Genomic DNA, 25,545 nt, shown 5'->3' on the forward strand with positions numbered 1-25,545 from the left:
TTAAAATGCAGATATTAATTTCTGTTATCTAACTATGCAGCTCAGGGCCATCTCTATTCTGGTAGCCAATATAAACCATGTTGGAAGAATAGAAGCATGGACAATTCTGGGTTTGTTTGCTTGAGTGTGTGTTTGTAGTTTGTTTTTCTTTCTTCCCATTTGATCTCCTGTCTATTTCACTTGGTTATTACAATTGTGATTGCAAAGTGAGTTTGGGGATTCTTAAACAATAGTAAATAATGTGCCCTTTCATTTTATAATTAAACATTTAGAGAGAGGATTTTAAAGCAACAGTCTACAGGTTGTCTCTTACCTAAAGGCCTTACATCCTATAGTGGTGGCCAAGGCAGTCCTAGCTGCTTCAGATACTCCAATGGATGCCTGTCTGACAGTCTGTTTTCCCAACAGCTCCCCAGCCACAGCCCCTGCTCTGGAGAGAGAGAGAGTCCTTTTAACTCAGCTGGAGTCCCTTTTTCTTGTCAGTTCCCAGGTTTTTTGCTGCCACCCCCACCCCAGCTAATAGAGCATTGACTCTTAAGCCTTAAGTGTTTACTAGTGAGTGGCTTATCTGGAGCCACTGGTTCCTTCCTGCAGGTTTTCCTTACAGCCCACTATTAAACTAAACTGATATATCATAAACTTTCCAGTAAGAAGGTCAACATTCAGTATCCAGAGGCCATTATAGAACAGCTTATCTGCAACAGCACTGATTTTAAGGTTTCAAGAAATTCCTTCCCTCAATCTTACCCCGTTGTGGTACCTGACTAGTTTATATGCAAGTAGCTGAAATCAGTTATTAACACCTTTGTATTATATTTAATTGGATCTCCTTCACTACAGGAAACTCAATAGCCTTTTCTTGATCAGGAAGACTGGTAGTTTAAGCCAAAAAGGCTTTTGAGCATTATTGAAAGCAGGAGCTGGGGGGACAGCTGATAGGTGTGGAGGAATGCTCAGGTCTCTTCCTCAAAAAGTTCCCTAGTGCTTAATAGTAAGGGTCTTTATACTCTATTCTTGTCCATGCATCAAGTTCTTCCTGTCTAGCTGTGTGTGCATTTGGAACCAGCGGTATGTTAGAGAACACTCCAGTGGAGACCTAGCCTCTTCAGTCTTTTAAAGAGAATTAAGATTGAGCAAGGTAATTCCTATGTTCTTATGTTATTGCCCATTGCACTGAGATATGAGCTCAGTAATAACACCAAAAGAGTAGTTCACAAGTCCAAGCTTCTAACCATCTGAAAATGGAATCCATGATGATAAAAAATGAAAGTATGGTAGGTTAACACTCTCTTCTCATTCTTCTTAGAACTTTTATGGGGAATTCTGGGCAGGAGGATAACAACAGATAGTGACAAGACTGTGGCATCTCTGTCTTATCAGAAGTAGGGTTTCCTTAAAACCAGCTGAAATACTCCAAAGGATTTTTTGCTCCTTGAGGCTGATAAAATGCTGTCCTAAAACTATCAACAGAAAATTTTAATGGCTTAGAAGAAGAAAGGAGGGGAAAATAACTGTACCAATTCAGAAAGCAAACATTTGCTACCTTGTGTCCCAACTGACAGCATCCAAAACTTTGATCTAAAATAAGGAGTAAGAGAGCTATACAAATTGGTTACATTTTATACACTTTCATTGTATACATGATCCCTTTCCAAATCTTAATTCGAGTTTGGATTTAGACATTTTAAAAGACCAAAATGTAGCAACTTCGTTGTGTTTGTAAGGGAATTGATAACCATTCAGATATTTCATCTTACTAATTGTCATTTTAAATTTAATTCTTGATGCAGTTCTATATTTTAAAGAAAGAGAGACAGTGTCTCCTGCTAATTGGTTGGATTGACTTAATTCAGAATTGTTTTAATTGGAAGTTCTATTTTTAATTAATTTCAAATATCAAAATGAAACTAGTTAGTAAATTCATACTAACCAGCAGAACCCTATAGCAGTGGTTGTTTGAAGTAACTTGTTAGCCAAGTAGCTATGTCTAACAAACATATGTAACATCCTGCAGTGACAGTTCTTGGGGTACCTAGGACTGTGAGGCACCTTATTACTCCCTGCCTCCAGCAAGAAGGAATCTTACCCATGGTGTCTGGGTGTCAGCTCCGTCACCCCACCAGCCTGTCAGCCACTTATGCATCTCCGCTGGGCTCTACCAACCCTGACTTCACGTTGCAGGTTAACAATAGGTGCAGCCCAATTCTCAAATCCCTTTGAATCCTTCCCCTGTACCATCCCAGTCCCTGAAACTGGCTACTCTCATAAATTCCAGATCCTCCGCACCCAGAGGTGTAGTGTACTCCAGTTTTACCTTAAAGTGCTGCTCTTGTAAACCACACAACACTTGGGAGCACTTATAATAAAACAAAAGAAGGTTTATTTAAGAGAGAATGAGGATTTAACTAGAAACGAGGGTGTGGTGAAAGCAAATGGTACCAATAGTTAACTTTCCTATCTAATCCAGTAGATTTCTTCCCCAAAGTTCCATCCATTTCTCAAGAACCAGGATTCAAACCTTCATGAAAGCACTCCCTTCCTCAAGGGGTTTCCTCAATGAATGGCTACAGAGTGCTTCTCCCTCCCTGTATTATACTGAAAACAACCTTTTGTTTTGTTCACACAAGGTGCGAAATCCTGGCTTGTTGTAAAGTTTCCTTTTTACCTGTAAGTGGATTTGATTATTTGTCCTTGCTTTCGGTGGTTTCCCGTTCAAAGTCTAAGGGCGTGGCTACACTTGCAGATGTAGAGCGCTTTGAGTTAAACCGGCCCTCGGAGAGCGCAGTAGGGAAAGCGCTGCAGTCTGTCCACACTGACAACAAGTGCACTGGCATGGCCACATTTGCAGCACTTGCAGCGGCATTGGGAGCGGTGTATTAAGGGCAGCTATCCCACAGAGCACCTCTTCCCATTCTGGGTCCTGTCCCAATGCCCCATGATACATCAGTTCGCATCCCAGCAATCTCTGTGCTTCTGTCCACACTTGGCACCATCTTTCAATATTTTTTGTACTGTGCGCTCTGTCTTCCCTTTCGGTCTGTGGGAATGGAGCCCAAACTGCTGAGGAATATGCTGACGAGTCTCGCCAGCACATCACGTTTGGCAGTCGGGTTACTCCTTAAGATCCAGACTGACAGTGAGGACTCCAACGATGATATCGACTCGAGTAACGCATACGACACAAGATTGCTTGTGGCATTCATGGACATGCTCACCACCGTGGAACGCCGCTTTTGGGCTCGGGAAACAAGCACCAAGTGGTGGGATCACATAGTCATGCAAGTCTGGGATGACGAGCAGTGGCTGCAGAACTTTCGGATGAGAAAAGCCACTCTCATGGGACTGTGTGATGAGCTCGCCCCCACCCTCCGGCGCAAGGACGTGAGATTGAGAGCTGCCCTGACAGTGGAGAATCGGGTGGCTATTGCATATTGGAAGCTGGCAACTCCAGACAGCTACCGATCGATTGCTAGCTGGTTTGGAGTGGGAAAATCAACCGTTGGAATCGTCTTGATGCAAGTTTGCAGGGCTATTAATCGCATCCTGCTCAGAAGAACCGTGACTCTAGGTAACGTGCATGGCATTGTGGCTGGCTTTGCACAAATGCGTTTCCTTAACTGCAGAGGGGCAATAGATGGGACGCATATTCCAATTCTTGCACCAGGCCACCTAGCCTCAGAGTACATTAATTGGAAGGGGTATTTCTCTATGGTTCTCCAGGTGCTTGTGGCTCACCGTGGGTGTTTCATTGACATTAACACAGGCTGGCCCAGAAAGGTGCATGACACACGCATCTTTCAAAACACTGGCCTGTTCAAGAAGCTGCAAGCCGGGACTTTTTTCCCAGACCAGAAGATCATCGTAGGGGAAGTCGAAATGCCCCTTGTGATCCTTGGAGACCCCGCTTACCCTTTAATGCCATGGCTCATGAAACCCTACACAGGGATCCTTGACAGCAGCAAGGAGCAGTTCAGCAACAGTCTGAGTGAGTGCAGAATGACTGCGGAGAGTGCTTTTGGCCATTTAAAGGGCCGCTGGCGCTCTCTGTATGGGAAGCTGGACCTGGCCTATGACAGCATCCCCGTGGTTATATCCGCGTGCTGTACCCTCCATAACATTTGTGAAGGGAAGGGTGAAAGATCATTCAGGAATGGAACTCGGAGGTTCAACACCTGGAGGCTGAACTTGAACAGCCAGAGAGAAGGGCTACTAGAGGGGCCCAGCGCGGGGCTGCAAGGATTAGGGATGCCTTGAGGGAGCAATTTGAGGCTAAAAGCCACCAGTAATGTCTGGTGCCCTGGAGTGAAGTGCAGTGGTTCCAGTGTTAGTAGGAATCTGTGTTTGCTACGCTGACTTGCAGTGCCTGTTGCTTTCCTGGGCTAAGGTATCTTTTACTTTATACAATAAATAATAAAGAATGTTTTCAAAGCCAAAAAATCCATTTATTGAAAAGAAACACAACTGCCTGGGAAACAGAAAGGACATGGGGGTGAGCTGGGCAACGATACAATCACAAATTTGCATATGTCCTGTTGTTATACTCAGCCTTCCTGTCTGGAGTGCTGTGCAGCGAGTGCTGCACTTCAGGACGGCTATACTGCATGGCGTTGGGGGTTGAGTGCAGCGGGTAAGGGTTGTAGTTTTCAGGGCTGGGTGGTGAAGCTCCAGGTGTTGGAGGTAGCTGGTGGCGATAAGAACCCGGATGTTGGGGATCAACGTTCCCTCTAATTTTTGACAGGCCGTGTGGCAAAACATTGCTTCTGTGCAAATTTTTGTGCTCGTGGTGTTTCGCCGTGTGCGTGGGGTTTAGGATCTGCGTGCGTGCACACAGCTTAGAGGGAACAGTGTGGGGGATAGTGGGTTGGAGGTGACATGGGGGTACAAGGGAAAGAGTTTTGGGCCAACGGCTGCAGTGGGGCGGGCGTGGTAGTGCTCCATCTGCTTGGCTGCGAGCTCCTGGATCGAGTCTGCTTGGCGCTCCATGATACTTATCAGCCGCTCCGGGCTTTGCTACCGGAATGCTGCGCTTTTGTGCTGGCGCTCCTCATTCTGCTGGCGGGTCCTCCTGTCACTCTCTCTCCACTCCTGCAATTTTTTATTCTCGTTAAGGGACTGCTGTCTGGCTTCTTTGCTTTTCCATGGTCTCTTCCTAATTCATTGAAGTTTTTCAGCCAGTGGTGACACGGACGGCTGAGATCTCAAGGTTGCATCTGTAAAGGCAAAATGCAACACTTAACAGAGGCAGCGTTGTTCACACCAGACAGAGCAATCATTCCCCCGTCCTTAAGGGCAAGCACAGTCAACACAATAGCATCATTTGCCCATCCCAAAGGGAGTGTACATAACCCACGGGAGCCCCAAAATAGTGAGTAAGCACTGGGTCAAGGGGGACTGACTGTTTCATGGCCATACTGTTCTCTAGGTTTCTGTGCCTTGAGGAGAGTCAACAGCTGCAGGAGCCCCCTATACTGAACACTCTCCCCACATTTTCCACAGGCGTTCGCCTTGGAAGATATCTTGCTGCTGAGGGTGATCTGGGAAGCAAGGGAGGGTCTTCTAGTACAATGCAGCTTCCACCCTGGCTCATATGCAGCTTGTCTGTGTGCAGCAATGGTTCCCCCGCCCCTCATGGCACAGTGGCATGGATAAGTTAGCCTGACTGGGACAAGGACCACAGCGGCTCTCCCAAGAAACCTGTGCAAGTGCATTGCCCAACTTCTGGAAGAGACCTTTGAAGAGATCACTGAGGCCAATTAACACGATGTGAGAGAGCACATCAGTGCCCTATTCCACATCTAGGCATGCATGCAGCCCTAACCCTGCAACCATCCTCGCCCCAAGAGCCCGCACCGAATAACTTCATTCCCAAAATAAAAGCTGCTTAAGAGGAACCTCCTCTGGTGTTTGTCCTTTCCCAAACACCGGCCGCTGTGACTGGCTACCTTCCTCCTGGCTTGAGAACAGCTCCTGGCTGCATGCATCTAGGGATGCCGGGATGTCTCTCTCCTCCACAGGTCCTTCACTTTAATCCTGCACTGCAGTGCATCCTGGTCATGGCCCCTTTCCATCATGTCCCTTAATATCTGCCCGTAGGTATTGTAATTCCTACAGCTGGAGCGCAGCTGGGACTGGACAGCTTTCTCCCCCCAAATGCTGATGAGGTCCAACACCTCGCCATTGCTCCATTACTGGGGATCGCCTAGTGCGTGGAGGCATGGTCACCTGGAAAGATTCGCTGAGAGCACTCCACACCTGGCTGAGCAAACAGGAAGGGGATTTTCAAAATTCACAGAGAATTTAAAGGGCGGGTCTGACGGTTGGTCACCTGAGGGCAGGGCAGTAGAGTTCAAAGTCATGACCAGAGTGGCTAGAACAGGCATTGTGGGACACTTCTGGAGGCCGATCAGAGCGCACTAACAGACCAGGGCGTCCACACTGGCGCTGCGGCACTTCAGCGGGGGCACACAAAACATTATTCCACTCGCCGAGGTGGAGTACCAGGAGCGCTCTAGCTGTGGAGTCAGTGCGCTGTATGTTCCTTGCCAGTGTAGACACGTCATGAGGTAGGGCACCTGGGGCTGCTTTAATGTGCTCTAAGTCGCAAGTGTAGCCAAGCCCTAAATATTGTGTGACGCTGAACAAGTGAGCCTTGCATCGTCTCACCCACCAAACAGGGCGGGGTGACAACTCCCCCTTGCCGGAATAGGCCATCATCAAGACACATTACCTCCTGGTGATTAATTTCTACTCCAAGTCCATAAAGCATACATGAATATAAATACATTATTTCTTAAATATTACCTGTACATGCATCTCCTAATGGTTATGAGTCTTGACAAGTTATGAGCTTTCTGTAGATACCTTACATATTGGTCTTCGTGGATAAATATCCTGTGAGACGTGTTTGGTGTAGTGAGTTTGCCAGGTCTGAGGTGAGAGCTGTTGCAAAGAACAGGGAACCCTCTTCGAAGGGGGTCTCTGTGTCACACCTGCTTATTGCTTAAGAATAATAAAATCTGTTAAGTGACCATGTACAATTTATTAGCTTAGAACCACTCTAGTTATGCTTTTATTACATAGGAATTATAAATTGGAAAGTGTTTAAAACTGTTGGGATTTTGTGGTTCCCAATAGTAACCAAGTCAGATGCTGGGCAGAATCAAGGGTCTTCGATTCGATTCAATTCAATAAGACTTTATTCAGTGTGCACAAAGGGAGAGCCCCGGTACAAAAATCAGCCAGAGTCCCTCCAGCAAGGAGCCCTTCCCATTGCAATTTTGTAGCACATGGCAGTTGCATAACAAGTTACATAACACAAACCTCAAACCAATCATATTTAACCTTTCTATTTATGGATTTGTTCATCACATGCTTATACTTCTCCACTCCACATGTTGAACTCGCCCTCCTCCCCTTGGCCTTTTCTAGAATGTTTCTAGGGTAGTGAGCCACAGCATGCTTCTTTTTGCATAAGTACCTTCTAAATCACATTTTGTTTAAAATGAACACAAGCATACCCTTCATAACACTGCTAATGCATTTGAATAGAAATTAAGTCTATAAATTGAATCAATGTATTATGATGTCATGGTTCATTAGGGAGATATCAGTATAGGAAATCCTTTTTGGAAAACTCTTCCAAAGAAAACCTGGATTTCTGAACTGGCTTTCTAATAACAAAAATATGATTATCCTATGTTTATTTCCAAAAAACAAATTTTATTTTATTTTTTTAAATGAAGTATGTCCCTTTCGTAGAGGGAAGACAGTGTTTTGATCTAACATATGTATAAAAAATCCTGGATGTTTTCACAGACAAGTATGTCTGACCTAAGGTTAGAAATGCATATTGGCCTTCTGCATAGTGTCTTTCTAAAGCCTTCAAAAAGCAGAAGAAATGGATGACTTGCCCAACCCAGTCAGTTAATTTCTAAAGGCCTTCTCTGGTTCCATTCAGCCAATTGCACCCCTTCCTGCTCTGCCACCAGCATAGATATGGCTCATTATATAAGCGTTCTTCCTAAAGTGCAGCGTGGTTGTTGTGGGATATATATTTGATTTATTATTTTAGATTTGAATAAAAGTAAAAAAGATATCTTTACATGATATCTAAATGTACTGTGCAATCCTCTGCCAAAGTTTCCTTGGCAGAACTGCTTTGTTTCTTCCCCTGATGTAAGAAACTTTGCCTTGCCAATCAGTAATTCTTTCTGCAGGAACCAAAGCAGCACTCAGGCATTCCTTATGCTCCCAGTCAATCAGCCTGTAGCCAGCTGTAGTTCTTTGTCTTATGCTTGATGTGACAAATCGGGAAAAGATTGGATATCTTAGGCCATGTCTATACTACAGAGTTAAGTCAACTTAAATTATGTCAGTGATCATAAACCTCTGGAATTTCATCGCTTGTGAATGTTCACACGATGTTCCTTGTGTCGGTGGAGTACGTCCACCGTTGGTGCTCTAGCACCGACAGAGAGAGCAGTGCAACCTGGGTAACTATCCCACTGTGCAAATCACCACCTTCTGTCACTAAGCGTTCTGAGAATGGATCGCAGTACATCATGGGGGCGGGAAAGGGTACATCTCCTACTGCTTGCCTGTGTGCTGCTTTGGTTCCTGCAGAAGTAATTACTGATTGGCACGGCAAAGTTTCTTACATCAGGGGAAGAAACAAAGCAGTTCTGCCAAGGAAACTTTGGCAGAGGATTGCACAGTACCTTTAGGAAAGTTTTCTAGAGGTCTCTGTGAAGGATTCCTGGGAGATCCTAGTGTTCATTAACAAACTTTTCTGCAGGACCCCCACTGCATAGCTGCACAGAGGAATGAGAAGCAGATGCAAACAGTACCTAGTGTTATTAATTTCTAAGGAGTACAGTAATCAGGAAAGGTTGAGGAGAGACTGCCTTAAAGTATAGCTCCAGCTCAGAGAGGCCCACTGATTGCAACTGTGGCAGAGTAACACAGAGAAATCCAAATATTACTCATTATTAATCCATCTTCAACTAATTCTAGAAAGGCATTTTTGTTCACAAAGTACCCGAATACAGACCCTATTCTGGATAATCTGAGTTATGCCCATTAGTATTTATTGCTGTCAGTTAAACAAATCTATTCTAAAGTTAGAAGTTGAATTTATTTAAACAATTATTGTTTTTCAAGTGTTGGTTTAAAACAAATTATTTCTCCAGCAGTAGTAATAACAAACCATAATTAATTTTTTCCACATCTGTAGATAAGATCTATTACAAACCTCAAATACTCATATAGAGTAGTTTTTAAACTGTTTTTTCTCCTTTCATCTGAAATTCACTAATCGGGTATGACTTAAAAGTAATTAACTTTTTTTTCCTGGTTTAACCATAGCTAAAAACAAAGGTAAATTCTTCAGGAGCCTAATCCTTAAATAATTAAGTCAAGTAATTGATTTCTTTCTTTCAGTTTCTTACTGTTTCAGATGTTAGGAGGTCATTTTAAGTACTTAACTCTTTGAGTTATAAATTGCTTTAGACATGCTTTCTTATCTTTTTACTCTGCATGTAGGAAATAGTTTCTTGTATAAACAGTAATGGGCCGTGTTCATCTGGTATAACAATACCCCCCTTTACCTGTATTTCATGTAATAAATTTCAAGGTGTCAGAATGCTGAGTAGTCATTCTCAATCCCTACACATCCAATATAAAACTAGTTGTTGTTCAAATATAAATAAATATACAATTAAGTGAATGTAGTAATTAACCATTATATGCTTTCTATAGCTCTTTTGCTAAGATTTTCACTATTGACCAGTAATTTTTGTGCCTCAAATTTTGGCTACTCAACTTGAGACGTCATAAAGTGACTTAATTTTCAAAAAGTGCTAAGTATCTCTTCTCTGAAATCAGGCCTCTCTAAGGTGTATCAGATTGGTCTCCAAAAAACTGAGGTCCCAAAAATTGTTAGTTACTTCTTTAAAAATGATTGTGATGATAATCTGAGCCATTTTTTATTAGTTTAAAATAATTAGTCCATCACCTGGAGAATAATAAGTAAATATATAATGTCTTTGGAACTTAACAAATTAAAGCCAACATTAGATGTGAATTCTTTAGCGCTGCATGAATACTCCTACTCTGCTGACAATTTGTGTTTGGCTGGGATCTCAGAAAATAGAATCTTCATTTCAGTTCAAAATGTTATGCTTAATATCTCTTCTACTAGTAGTGTAAGTGGGCTTCTCATTTCACGGGCTGAACGAATGAGTTAAAGAGCACTCCTATTTTCCAACAGGGAAGCCACCTCTATAGCCAAACTAGATTCAGAACAAAGGAATACAGAATTCAGGGGTGCCCCCTCCCTGTTACATCCTATTTAATAAATGATCCTTGATTACATGCTATTTAATGCTGGGCACATCCATGTAGTTTTTCCCAGAAGTTACTGGTACTTCAGGTTATGTGGAGTTTATTGCTTGGCTTTTCAGGCTTTCAACATTTCAGCCATATGTGCTCCTACCATCCATCCTGTTTTATTCAGAATTTCTCTTTATGGCTACCTCTCTCGGGAAGAAACTGCTTTGTTCATTTTTAGACTTGGACAGCTCTTGTCAAAATTATCTTTCCTACCTTGGAAACACAGGCTGTGAATAATCTGACCCGTCTCTGTTTATCAGTTTCTGTTCCTTTGTTTTGGGTTGTGTGTTTAGAGCCCCTGTCTCCTATCAAAAGTCCTTATTGCTTTTGGACACAAGAGAGCTGGAGTCTAGTTTCTTTCCAGGAAGGTACCCTCTCTGTTCAACCTGATGCTGTTTGAAACTGGCTAAAAGTTTCTATATGCTGATCATATATCACTATAGAATCATATGAAAAGCATAGAATAAACAACATTGCTTGTTACAACCTCTCAACACTTACATGGTTTTTGTTACAATGATCATTAGTTTTATATTTTCTGTGTAATAGTTCTTCTTTTTGTCTCATGTTGCTCTGCAATTTGTACAGCATTATTATTTCTAGTTGCTTTTATTGGTCACATATTTTGAGAGTGCAAATGCTGTTTGGTGTATAAAAGGTAAATGAGGTGTAAGTCAGTGTTAAGACTTAGATGTGCTGTCAGTCCGTAGATTCAGGTTTTTAAATACTAATTTTTCCAGGTGCAGGAGGTCAGCACCTTGTCCAGAAAGCAGTAAGCAATTAAATATTGTCAGGGCTTTTTGTTGTCCTTGCTGCAAACCAATACAATTTCTTTTACCTTTTGGTGGTACTCTAATGTATCAATTTAATTCTGTAGAGATAATCTCTCAGAATTATGGCTGTGATGATAAATGGGATGCCAGGAAAATGCAAATATTGCTTTCAGACCTTCAGAGACCTTTGAGAAAGGGTCCAAGTTTGAACGTAACACTTACAGCACTGTGAAATAGTTTAGGACTAAATGTGCCCTATTTAAAATTATTTTAATGTGATAGGGATTCTCTTCTGGATTCTAAAGATCAAATTCTCCCCTGATATTAGGGGGGTACAATTCCTGTTGAAATGAATGGGAGTTGTACCGACGTATGCTCTACAAATATTTTAATAGAAATTCCACATTCACTATACATTTTGTTGCCAAAAGGAATATGTTTTATGCACTGTAAAGTTCAATTGACTCCATTGCTACATGAAAAAGGGATGGTGGTAGGGAAGAAACTGCTTCTGCAGGACACCCTAGTCTTTAACATATCCTGATTTAGGGAACTGGGGATCTCGGTCTTTAATACAAGCAGGATTGGAACTTGGGGATAATCAGTCATCCTCAGCACAGTCATCTGAGATGTAACTTTTCTTCAGATTCAGCTGGGAGAGGAAAGACCCCAGTTTTTTTGAAGCAAGGTCTGTCAATGAGAGCACTGCTACAAGGGCATCAGATTACTCCTTCCTAGAACCAGAAGTAAAACCAGAAAGGTGTACATGTAGTTGTGACACTACACCCCATATTCCTCATAGAGATATGGTTATTATATGATTATGGCATAACTAAGATGTTTTATGCAAGATGGGTCATGTAAGATATCATTTGAGAGGTTATGATTTACTGAATATGACTATCCTATTTGTATGCATGTATCATTTTTGTATCTGAAGTTAGCAATATTGTCTATGCATCTATTACAAATGTTTTTACACCTGTGGAATGTCCACTAGACAGAATGCAATCAGTCTGGATGGCCAGTTAGGAAGAACAATAGGTCTTAGAATGCTAATCACCCACTGAGAAGTTTCCTGGGATGCTGCAAACAGCCTCTGGGTTATGGCTGCAGGTAATTATGACCAAAGAGACCAAGGGACCAAAGGGAAATAAGGACAACCTGGGGAATTACAGACCAGGCAGCTTAACGTCTGTACCCGGAAAGATAATGGAGCAAATAATTAAGCAATCAATTTGCAAACACCTAGAAGTTAAGGTGATAAATAATAGTCAGCATGGATTTGTCAAGAACAAATAGTGTCAAACCAACCTGATAGCTTTCTTTGACAGGGTAAAAAGCCTTGTGGATAGGGGGGAAGTGGTAGATGTGGTATATCTTGACTTTAGTAAGGCTTTTCATACTGTCTTGCATGACCTTCTCATAAACAAACTAGAGAAATACAACCTAGATAGAGCTACTATAAGGTGGGCGCATAACTAGTTTGAAAATCACTCCCAGAGTGTAGTTATCAGTGGTTCACAGTCAGTGCTGGAAGGACATATAAAGAGTGGGGGCCCACAGGGATCAGTTCTGGGTCTGGTTCTGTTCAATATCTTCATCAATTATTTAGATAATGGCATAGAGAATACACTTATAAAGTTTGCAGACAATACCAAGCTGGGAGGGGTTGCAAGTGTTTTGGAGGATAGGATTAAAATTCAAAATGATCTGGACAAAATGGAGAAAGTCCAGAGAAGAGCAACAAAAATTATTAAAGGTCTAGAAAACATGACCTATGAGGGAAGATGGGGTGAAAAATTGGGTTTGTTTAGTCTGGAGAAGAGAAGACTGATTTTTAACTCACCATAACATGGTTTGGGTGCATTTACGCTAGCGGGCCATGCTGCATAATAATCAGTTTGATCACATCTCTGTTTAACCCGTGCTTAATAATGAGTTGGATAAACAAGACAGTTCTGTCACAACTATTTAAATCATGCTTAAGATCAGCTATTGAATACTGTTTACCACATGTAGCCAAACTCTGACATAGTTCCTTAGAAGAATAGGACAGATTTGCTAACTTGTTTTTGAAACCACTGTAGCATTCTTTCTTCTAATATGGGATAGAGCACTGTTCTTACAAAAAAAGCACTGAAACCATCTACTCGCTTTGAAGCTTATCTGATCTTGACTGGATATAGGGCAGCAATAGGTAGCGGTTTAATAGTGCAGTGAAGAGGCAATTGAGCCTCTCAGCTCTCATAGCAAATTATTTGTGCCACAGATATGTGAACAATATCCTTGCCATGTGAATTAACTCACAAAGATCTCTGGTATCATAGGAAAAGGACAGAGTGAATGTAGATGAGAGACTATCTGGACTCTTCCTCATAGAATTGTACTAAAAAGGATTGAATGATAATATTAAATGTCCTAAAGTAATGGATTGTGAGGAAAATTACATTGTAATACTCATCACTTTGGGATTACAGAATATAAGGGCCTTTAGAATGGTTTTGATTTTTAAGCATGAAATCACTAAAAATGCTAATACTTGTACTTAGCCCATAATGATAGGCCTGCTGAGTATAGGACATCAAACTCACAGGTTTAAGGGGATAAAATGTCAGAATGGATCAATAAAAAACTAGTTGGAAATTTTGAGAAGAAACACACTATTCTTGGTTATTGTACTTCCCATTTGCATCTTCTCTCTGTACCTTTCTGATCATCTGAAAAGATTTGTGTAGGTGCATGTGTAGTTGGCAGATAAGGTGTCAAGGTTCCTCCCCCACTCTGAACTCTAGGGTACAGATGTGGGGACCTGCATGAAAAACCTCCTAAGCTTATCTTTACCAGCTTAGGTCAAAACTTCCCCAAGGTACAAAATATTCCACCTGTTGTCCTTGGACTGGCCGTTACCACCACCAAACTAATACTGGTTACTGGGGAAGAGCTGTTTGGACGCGTCCTTCCCCCCAAAATACTTCCCAAAACCTTGCACCCCACTTCCTGGACAAGGTTTGGTAAACAGCCTCACCAATTTGCCTAGGTGACTACAGACCCAGACCCTTGGATCTTAAGAACAATGAATAATCCTCCCAACACTTGCACCCCCCCTTTCCTGGGAAATGTTGGATAAAAAGCCTCACCAATTTGCATAGGTGACCACAGACCCAAACCCTTGGATCTGAGAACAATGAAAAAGCATTCAGTTTTTTACAAGAAGACTTTTAATAAAAAATAGAAGTAAATAGAAATAAAGAAATCCCCCCTGTAAAATCAGGATGGTAGATATCTTACAGGGTAATTAGATTCAAAAACATAGAGAACCCCTCTAGGCAAAACCTTAAGTTACAAAAAAGATACACAGACAGAAATAGTTATTCTATTCAGCACAATTCTTTTCTCAGCCATTTAAAGAAATCATAATCTAACACATACGAAGCTAGATTACTTACTAAAAGTTCTAAGACTCCATTCCTGGTCTATCCCTGGCCAAGACCCAGCATACAGACAGACACAGACCCTTTGTTTCTCTCCCTCCTCCCAGCTTTTGAAAGTATCTTGTCTCCTCATTGGTCATTTTGGTCAGGTGCCAGCGAGGTTACCTTTAGCTTCTTAACCCTTTACAGGTGAGAGGAGCTTTCCCCTGGCCAGGAGGGATTTCAAAGGGGTTTACCCTTCCCTTTATATTTATGACATAAGGGTTAATAAAATGAGTGCTCAGAGGGGATGTTCATACAGCACGTTGACAATTAAATTATGAGGCACCTGTGAATGCTGAAGATGCTCTTGTGTGCAAGAACTGAACTTCCCAAGCTCCCTCTGATAGTAACTATTTCATACGCCCGTCTAGCATGCTGCTCACTTCAGACTGTGTCGTAATTTCAGTTTGTGTGTATATTTGTAATGTCTTCACCACTGGCAGTTTAACTGACGGAAGCATATTTTCCCCCTGACGCATGCATCATTTTTTTTCCCCTCTTACCATTGCTGACCACTTACCCAATCATATGGACTTGACATAGAGGATAAAATTACTGTTTCAAAGGTAGAAAGGTACTTTGCCCTCTATTCCCTATGTTTGGAAGGGACTCACCTAATGTGCTCGGTGAAAAGTGTCAGCATTAATGTTACATGATTCTGTAATCTCAGGAGAGTCAATTACTACTCCTATAATCCTGTCCTATTTATCTATTCATCACACATGGATTACATAATACATGTGAGTTTACTACAACAACACAATTAAATGGTCAGATGAACTAATTGGCTACACTGTACTTGAAAAATAGTAAATTTATTGCACTTCAAAACACTGTCCAACCTTTGGACCCAGTCCTGCAAATTCTTCCTATCAGCTGTAAATGGTTCTATTGCATTGAAATTAATGGGATTGCATGTGCCAGTCACTTGAATTATCTGCAGGATAGGGCTTTTCACTTCTAGCGCTACCCTAGAAGAGGCACACCTAATAAAGGAACTATTCCACGGTGAATTAAATCCCAGGTACTAGAGAGAGTGAATTATAATGATTATTAGACCCCAATCAATGAACACATCTGCTTCAAACAATTTATGACAAGTCTATGGGATGGAATCCCTCTAGGGCGAATGCCAGTAAAATGAGATTTACTATCCCCCAAGGTTAAACATTTAAGTGGTCACCGCTGTACATATAAAATATAAATTTTCTCCAAAGAGCAAATAATTGATGCTCCTGAGATTACAGCACCATGTAATATTGGTGATGACACTTTTCATCAAGCACTTTAGATGAGTGCCTTCCCAACATAGTGTAGGCCGTGCATTACTGCCTTACCTGACTTATCTCTCTGATACAAATCTATCACTCCTAAATACTTGTCAATCTTCTACACGTATAATCCTGTCCTACTTATCTATTCATCACACATTGGTTGCATATAATATGTGAGTTAACTACAACACAAATAATTGTAGCCAGTTAGTTCATTTTATCATTTAAAACTTATAATGCAAACAAGACTTTACTTGTAACTGTGGTGGTGGTCACTGTATTTGTTCTGCATGTGCTCTTTAGAGTCTCCCATTCTAAGAGAAACATAAAGGGAAACAGTAGCAACAGGAGCTGCATCCATTGTAGGGTAACACAGAACTATCAATCAATTAAATTTAAAATAGATGCTACAGCAGATGTAAGTGATCTTCACTTTTTTGATTTAATAAGATCCCATCTAGAGTGGGTCAGAATTTTTCAAAAAAAATTTTTCCCCCAACAAAAAAATGTTTTCACAAAAATTTCCCACTTTTGACCAGCTCTAATCCCATTGTGTAATTAATGTTGATACAATTGGTACTCTGCATCATAGACACCTTTGACAAATCACACAACTGCTTGCTTTGTGACACCTCTTTATATCAATACTACAATATTACATTTTTAAAGGATATTCATTTAAGAAAGCTTTACCATATTCAGAAAGATTCTGGCAACAAATTTGGCCTCACATTTCAAGGTTGAAAAAAAAAAGTTTTTATAAAATCTCACACCAATAGAAATGGATCCAGAATTTGTTTAAAATATTCCTATCAAAACATTTGGTTTTAAACAAATAAACATATTCTTATTTGGTTTAATTGTTGTTCCCTTCGTCTTTTCCATTTACACTGTAATTTTGGAGATTTAATTTGTTCCCATGGATTCAAATACTATCTGCTTGTCATTTAGGTAATCTTTTTGTACTCAGCATTATTGTGTCTAAGTGCAAACATGTATGGAAAGAAAACAGTAAGACAGATTGTATTCTCTGCCCATACTGGAAATGGCCCACCTTGATTATCATACACAATGTAAGGAGAGTGGTCACTTTGGATAAGCTATTACCAGCATGAGAGTGAGTCGGGGTGGGGGGGTGAGAAAACCTGGATTTGTGTTGGAAATGGCCCACCTTGATTATCATACACGTTGTAAGGAGAGTGATCACTTTAGATAAGCTATTACCAGCAGCAGAGTGGGGTGGGAGGAGGTATTTTTTCATGCTTTGTGTGTATATAATAAGATCTTCTAAACTTTCCACAGTATGCATCCGATGAAGTGAGCTGTAGCTCACGAAAGCTTATGCTCAAATAAATTGGTTAGTCTCTAAGGTGCCACAAGTACTCCTTTTCTTTTTGCGAATACAGACTAACACGGTTGTTACTCTGAAACAATGACAGCTGTGCTCAGACTTTCTTGTGCTGCCATCTATAGGGTAGTCACTGAAGGAAAGCCAATATAATGAGTTAAGTCTTAAATTTTGTTCAGAATATTGTAAGAATCATAGTCTAGTGGCAGGGTATTCCACAGCAGTTGGCAAGGTCCCAGGAACTCCTGATTCCCTGCACTTTAATGTCACAGTAGGCACAGATGAAGGACAAGCTGCCATGGAAAGTGGTGATTCCTGAGACAAATTTATTAATTTGGATTGGACAGGGTGACAGGGCAGTGGGCAGAGCACCAGGGTGATGTATTCTGGTCACCCTCTTTTACTCAGAACACTTGCTACCCTGTGGCTGCACCATTTGGAACTTCTTCTGGAGATTCTCTTCTAACATATAAGGTACACAGTGCTGTAGTACTCAAGCCTGAGAGTACATTACTGGGGCCAGGGCATCATGCAATAGCAAGGGGGGCAATGTTTTGGCCAGCCAGAGGTTGATAAGTCATTTGTGACTACTGATGCCATATGGGTGTCCAGGAGCAGTAAAGAGTCTAGAAGAAGGCTGGAAGACTAGAAGAACCCTGACACAATACAAAGCTTTGACTGGAGGACAGATTCCTTCATTTGAGGATGATGATATGGTTTCAGCCAGTTCTTCAGAATGATTTCCTTCTCTTGTCACCATTGTGTCCATCTTACCCCGATTTAGTTTCAGCCATCCACTCTTCATCAAAGAGCTACCACACCCAAACACTGGGCAAGATGGATGATGGCTTTGCATGTGTTTAAAATAGAGAATCATAGAACTGTAGGACTGGAAGGGACCTCAAGAGGTCATCTAGTCCAGTCTCCTGCACTCATGGCAGGACTAAGTATTGATATTGTATAGAACAGTGTGTCAACTGCATATTGCTGGCACTGACGTCTGTGGCTTCTTGCAGTTAACCCTGAGGCTTAACTTGTTGCGTGTTGAATATTGGATAATATTGAACCTTGTGGGCTCCATAGTAGAGTCCTGGTGAGGCAGAAGAATAGCCGCCCATCTCATTCCTCTCTATGCTGATGACTCCCACATCTCGCTCTCTATGACCTTTCATCATCTGTCCTGTCACACATTTCCATATGTCCACAGCGTGTCTTCCTGGATATCCCTTCACCTCCTGAAGCTCCATATTGTTCCAAACCAAATGTATCTTTCCACATAAACTCTCTCGTCTCCTTCCCTTTACTGCTGAAAAAAGACACTCCAAGCTTAAAACTTCATTGTCATGTCTGGCTCCTCTCTTCCTCTCGCTATATATAGGTTGTCACCAAATTCTGAGGCATTTTTCTCCCCAATACCTTAAAATCTGTCTTTCCCTCTGAATCCCCACTAATGAAACACTAGTCTGTTCATTAATTATTTGTCTCCTCTACTTCAGAACCCTCCCTGACCATCCGCATCTTCCTTTTTTTTCTTTCCAATCTATCCCAAATGTTGTTGCTAAGGTCTATCTTCCTTCCTGCTCAGATCACGACTTCTGTCCTTAGGTCTCTTCATTGATTTCCTTTTCCTTCCATGTTAAAGTTCACACTCCTTATCCTTCAACACTTTCCATAACATCCACTTCCTACTTCTCTGCTGATACCCCCCCTTCTCATTCTTATGCTTCCCAGCATCCTCTCTGTTAACTGTTTTAAACTTTTGTCTCCTTCTCCTTGTGACCTTGTGCCTTTTTTCCATATTCCACTTTATATTTAGAACAATCTTTCAACTGCCATGTGCCAACTCCTATCCCTTTCCTCCTTTAGATCTGTCTCAAATTGGTCTGTCAGCCTTTGTTGAGCTCTGCACCTATCATGTCTGCACACCTTTTTGTGTTTGAACCACCTTAATTATATATTATATTGTTTGCAAGTTATATTGGATTTGTTTAAGTTACTCTGTAAGTGCCTTGGGACAGGGTCCTTGCCTTTGTGTTTTTGTGAAGCGACACTTAGGCACTATAAATAGAAGCCCAACTGCTTGCAACTTGATACTCTTTACTTGTTACCCACATTTAACTTTCATATTTTTGAGCAAAGGTTATACATTCCTGTTATCTTTGATGTGTAGTTAAGTATAGGTGCTCCCAATTTTCAGCTGATTATTTCATTCGTTCCATTTGATTTAGGAGACTTAACAGAGGGAAAATTGTTTCTCAGATTTTTCTTTATTTTTTGTGTTTGGCCCCTATTCTGTTCGTGCTTTCTTATTAAAATGGCACCTAAAATGAGTAACACATCAGAAACAAGAGTAAAAGTTAAGCCTGTTCGGATGAAACACACTAAAAAAACCAGCCTTCTGACATTTTCGTCATAGTGCTAAACTTAGAAGTTGATCTCATTTCCCAGCACCAGACACAAAGTGGGAAAAAATAAATTGAATCAATCCTCAGAACTGATCAATGTTTTTTTTTCAAAACTACTTTATAAGATAAAAATCAATACAGCTATATTATTTGCCATTATTATCATCACCAGTAACATTAGAAAATGATGATATTTGATTTGTAAGTTAAAATGCTAAAGCAGTTCAGCTGTCTACTTCAGAGGTAAAAACTTAAAAGGAAGTAATTTTAATCCATCTTTGGGTTTCTTTTTACTCTTAAACTTTGTAACTTTGGTTTCTAGAGAGGTTTCTACAGACACAGTATCAGTTTCATTTTTTAGCACCAGTATAGTATTTGTTTATTTAAAGTTTAAAAATAAGAACAAATTTTTGATTTTGTGAACTCTCCCTTACGTGGGTAGCCTTTTGTTGCGTCTATGGAAGATTTCTAGATGGGAACTTGAAAGTATCATTCTGCACCTAATTTTCCCCATGGGTGGCTTACAGTACTTTGACTGTCTAGCCCTTTTTGTACAAATGTGTTGTTGTTTTTAATCTTTCTGCCAAACAAATGAACTCATTTGTTAACTTTTTAAGATACATGTTTCCCAAAAGAAAATAAACTCCTTAAGAAAGTAGGATTTTTTTTTAAATAAGTCAGTTTATTCCTTGTACAGTATTGCTAAGGCACTTTGTTTCTGGCTTTACTTGTTTAAAATTTCCTAGCAATGTGTCAGTGTTTACTACAAACATTTAACAACAGATGAAAATCAATGCCAACATTAACTTCACAGGTTTCAGAGTAACAGCCGTGTTAGTCTGTATTCGCAAAAAGAAAAGGAGTACTTGTGGCACCTTAGAGACTAACCAATTTATTTGAGCATGAGCTTTCGTGAGCTACAGCTCACTTCATCAGATACATACCGTGGAAACTGCAGCAGACTTTATATATACACAGAGAATATGAAACAATACCTCCTCCCACCCCACTGTCCTGCTGGTAATAGCTTATCTAAAGTAATCGTCAGGTTAGGCCAGCACAAATCCAGGTTTTCTCACCCTCCACCCCCCCACACAAATTCACTCTCCTGCTGGTGATAGCCCATCCAAAGTGACAACTCTTTACACAATGTGCATGATAATGAAGTTAGGCCATTTCCTGCACAAATCCAGGTTCTCTCACTCCCTCACCCCCCTCCAAAAACCCACCCCCATACACACACAGACTCACTCTCCTGCTGGTAATAGCTCGTCCAAACTGACCACTCTCCAAGTTTAAATCCAAGTTAAACCAGAACATCTGGGGGGGGGGGGAGGAAAAAACAAGAGGAAATAGGCTACCTTGCATAATGACTTAGCCACTCCCAGTCTCTATTTAAGCCTAAATTAATAGTATCCAATTTGCAAATGAATTCCAATTCAGCAGTTTCTCGCTGGAGACACAGTTTTCTGGGAAAATATTAGGTTTAGTGTTGGGGGACAGGACATCCAGCTTACCAGGTTGCCATTTGTCTTTATGGAGCCAGAGCTAGATCTGGACTCTGAACCATCTCTCAGGTGCCAGAGGGATCCCCCAGAGCTGCCTCCCCCCTCCAGAAGGAGAGAGGTATATCTGGAGAATCCAGCACTTCCAGAATTTCAGTAAAAATTGGTAAAAACTGAAAACAAAGGGCATATAAATATTGCTAACTCTGAGCATTCAAAAATCATGAATCAGACCCCTAAAATCATGAGTAGCTTAAATCATGAGATTTTAATTTAAGAGAATACATTTGTATGTAACTTGTAAATGCTTTTTATTTGCCATTTGGGTTTTGAGTGTTTAGTGCTTGTCTTCAAACTTTTCTGCACAAGCGTGAAGGCTAGAAACTTTTCTTTCTTAAATGAAAGATGAGATTCTTCTGTACTCACTTGGCTGTGTAAGCTTGGGCTTTAAGAAAAATATGAAATATTACAACTCTTGTGGTTAAACCCTGAGAATTGGCAACACTTTGATAATTACCTGAGGTATTTCTGTTTTAAAGATCTCATGTTCTTTATATCAGTAACATACTTTTAGAGACATCTGTTCCACAAGCAGGTGCTTAACTTCAAGCATGTGAGTAGCTCCATTGTTGAATCAGGGCCACAAAGTCTAAAAGAATGATCTCAAGGTTACCAATCCAAAGAAACTGAGTTTGAGAAGCCAGGAATTAATCAAGGTCCCTCTTTGGTGAGGCATCTTTACTTCACTGCTTTTCATATTATTTTACCGATAGATGTCAGGATAGAGATACAATTCAGTGTAGCTTGTACCTCTTGCAGAGTAACTCAGGGCTTGTGTACACTTCAAGCACTGCAGCAGCGAAGCTATGCCACTGCAGTGCTCAGTGAAGACTATCTGTGCCAATAGGAGAGCTTCTCCCTTCGTTTTAGGTATTCCACCTGCCCAAGAGGCGGTACCTATGTCAATGGGAGAAACCCTCCCATCAACATAGCAGTGTCTACACCAGCAGTTAGGTTGGTGTAACTGCATTGCTTAGGGACATTATACTAGCATAAGTTTGTAGTGTAGACCAGGGCCCAGAGCAATTTCCCAGGAAGGGAATGCTCACAGGGTATGAGAAACATCACAGTAGAGAAATAGCTAAGCATGTTGCATGGCTAAAAGGGCATTAGGCATGAATTTGTAAATACCTGCATTTGTGGAGCACCCACAATACCCATGGAAACTTGTGGCTCAGCACCTTATGAAGTTGTGTGATTTGAGAAGATAGACCATGTTGAACTGTTCTCCATCTTGCTCTGCAAACTATCAAACAGGTTAAAGCTATAAATTCTGATAGTTTTTAATTGACAACTTTAAAGTTCATTTGCTAACTGAGAGCATGTTTCATATTGAGGATTTTTATAAGATATTCGGCATAAGCAGAAGAATTTGTCAACCACCTCAGATAATTCATCTTGGCAGTAAGGTATTTCTCCTTCATTTTCGTCTAACTTGTAACTTCACAGTGGGGGAGGCTGCTGGGGGAGAGGAAACATGAAATACAAGGCTGACGCTTACAATATTTTCTTTCAGCAAAAAGTTATTTACTTGCCACTTAAGATATTGCTTGAGTTACACATCTAGCTTTCTCTTGTTTTAAGGATCTTAGTCTTTGTAATACACTCAGTAAGTGATACAAAACCAAGAAACCCAAAATGTATTTTTTTAAATACCCATTTTGGTAGAGAAATTAATAAACCATAAAAAAAATTAAATTTTTCACTGCTGTGAGAGAGAATTATGTCTGTGACTCCGATTATCACTTACAGGAGTTAAGTGCTCCCATGCATCCAAGAGAATAAAAGCCAAAGTCATGTACTTCTGAAGCATCTTATCTCTTTTGTTATGTAGAATAAATTATGTAGGAAGAATCTGATATTTTTCCCACAGATATTAGCACAATTTCCTTCTTTGATGTTTCCTCCTAGCCCTGTTGCAGGAAACCATTTCCTACATATCTGAGAACAGATAATTATTGTCCCTGTACTGTGAAATGCTGCGTTTCCTTTCCCTCTGAACTTTGCACTGTTCACTCTTCTTTAGTTCATTATTTTGAATGGTGTTTAAAAACCTAACTATGGGAATGTCATTTTCTTAAATTCCATAGGTTTTAGATTTATTTCTCTAGAACCCTTTTAAACTTTGTAGAACCCCATTGTTTTATTACTGGTTTAGAACTTTTTCCAGGAGGGAAAGTACATGAAACATACAATTGTGGCCAAAATTTTGGCTTTGTGATGAACCCCCAAACTAGGTAAGTTTTGCCTAGTTTTGTTTCTAAAGAGTTACACAGCTCACATGGAAAGTCAACAGTTTAAAAAAATTAATGACTAGATCAGGATTCATCCAAAATGGAGGAAAAAACAACCTAACTTCGGATGTGAATGCTAGTGCAGAGGAATATTGCACAGTATTGGATTCAGATTATAGATGGGACCAAACCAAAAGCGCAGATTCAAAATCCCATACTTTCAGATCTGGATCTTTGACTGGTCCCTCTCTGTATGATAGGCAACACTAAAATCCCAGATCCAAATACTTCTCAACTTTGGGAGAATTAAGATCAGTCCTGTCTAATTCAGATGTATTCTATTGTATTTTTAAAATGTGTTGTATAAATGGCTTCCTGGTCCTTGGTTGCTACTGTCTAAAGAAGACTTCTTTCTATATTGCAGGGAAAGCACAAACTGCATGTAAACACAGGACTTGAAAGTAACTGGTGTGGCCTCATTCCAGTTGGGAACCCTTGTGACAACGTGACTACGACGGGCCTAAAATGGAACCTCAGTAAGTAAGATGTCTCATTGCTGACACGCTTTCAAATTAGGGGTAGGTTCATTGGCATTATTTCAGATTTACACCTGTGTAGCACACATTTAAATCTTGTCCTATATGTTTTTGGGGGTGCAGGAGGAGGAAGGAATAGTAAACTTTAGTGGAGCAAGTTTTTACAGCAATAAAAAAAGTCAGAAAAGGAATTGCATGAATTATATTAAAACCTAAGACATCACAGGCTGTAATATGTTTTGCTTTTGGGAATCATAATACTGTTTAAATAGAACATTTGTTGTGGTCATGATGCATTACCATCCTGATACATTACTCTTCAGGGAGGTAAGGCTGCAAGTGCCTAAACTCCTGCCTATAAGCCATAAAGTTATGAGAGAGAAATAATAATGCGATACAGATTATTAAAGCCACCTCACTTTCTGGGAACTGGTTGACATATACTGTCCATTTGTCAACTCTGGATGAATATATCTTTTCTTTATTATTATTTAAAATGGATAAAGTGCATTTGCTCTAAACAGGAGTATTTGTTAGAAGATGAAAAGATGACAAAAATTCTTTTGACAGAAAAATAGAAAGGGGACATTTTTCCTTTGAGTTGTGTAGAGTATTTTCACCCAAGAAGATGAAGTCAACTTTTGTGTATGTGTGTGTCTGTGTCTGTGTGTGTGGAGATGCATTAAAATTGAAAAAGAAAGAACCAAAGAAGTGGTTCACAAGCACTGGAATGTTCCGTAAAGTCCATCTTCTACTAACCCAGAGACCATTTTTTATTTCAGAAGGTGGAGAAATCCAGTAGAGGAGAGGCTGTTCTAGATTTGATTTTGACAAATAGGGAGGAACTAGATTAGAATTTGAAAGTGGAGGTCAGCTTAGGAGAAAGTGATCATGAAATGGTAGAGGAACGGTAGGAGGGAAAACAGGAATGGTAGGAGGGAAAACAGCAGAATAAAGAGAATGGATTTCAAGAAGGCAGACTTTAGCAAACTTAGGGAGTTGGTAGGTAATATCCCATGGGAAGCAAGTCTAAAGGGGAAAACAGTTCAAGAGAGTTGGCAGTTTTTCAAAAAGATATTAAGGGCACAAGAGCATACAATGCCACAAAGATAGGAAGAATGACTAGAGACCACTGGGGCTCAACCAGGAGATTGTCAATGATCTGAAACTCAGAGTCCTACAAAAAGTGGAAAATAGGCCAAATTACAAAGGATGAATATAAACAAACAACAATAAAAAGGGTAACAAGAAAACATTCTACAAATACATTAGAAGCAAAAGGAAAACCAAGGACAAGGTAGGCCTGTTACTTGTTGCGGGGCGGGGGAGAATAATAGAAAATGTGGAAATGGCAGAAGTCTTAAATGACTTTTTTATTTCAGTTTTCACCAAAAAGGTTAGTAGTGATTGGACATCTGACATAGTGAATGTCAGTGAAAATGAGGTAGGATCAGAGGCTAAAATAGGGAAAGAACAAGTAAAAAATTACTTAGATAAGTTAGATGTCTCCAAGTCACCAGAGCCTGATGAAGTACATCCTAGAAT

General features: G+C 40.5%; 1 protein-coding gene across 2 annotated transcripts in view; it reads left to right on the forward strand.

Annotated features, from left to right (window-relative positions):
• The window catches only part of TPK1 (thiamin pyrophosphokinase 1), a 483,761-nt gene that overhangs the window by 358,108 nt on the left and 100,108 nt on the right, over positions 1 to 25,545 (forward strand). For both annotated transcript variants that reach the window (XM_077810971.1, XM_077810972.1), the window contains one exon: positions 23,889 to 24,000. In XM_077810971.1, the coding sequence (XP_077667097.1) occupies positions 23,889 to 24,000 (112 nt within the window). The remainder of the gene's footprint in view (positions 1 to 23,888; positions 24,001 to 25,545) is intronic.

This window comes from Eretmochelys imbricata, chromosome 2 (assembly GCF_965152235.1).
Source record: "Eretmochelys imbricata isolate rEreImb1 chromosome 2, rEreImb1.hap1, whole genome shotgun sequence".
Classification (NCBI taxonomy): Eukaryota; Metazoa; Chordata; order Testudines; family Cheloniidae; genus Eretmochelys; species Eretmochelys imbricata.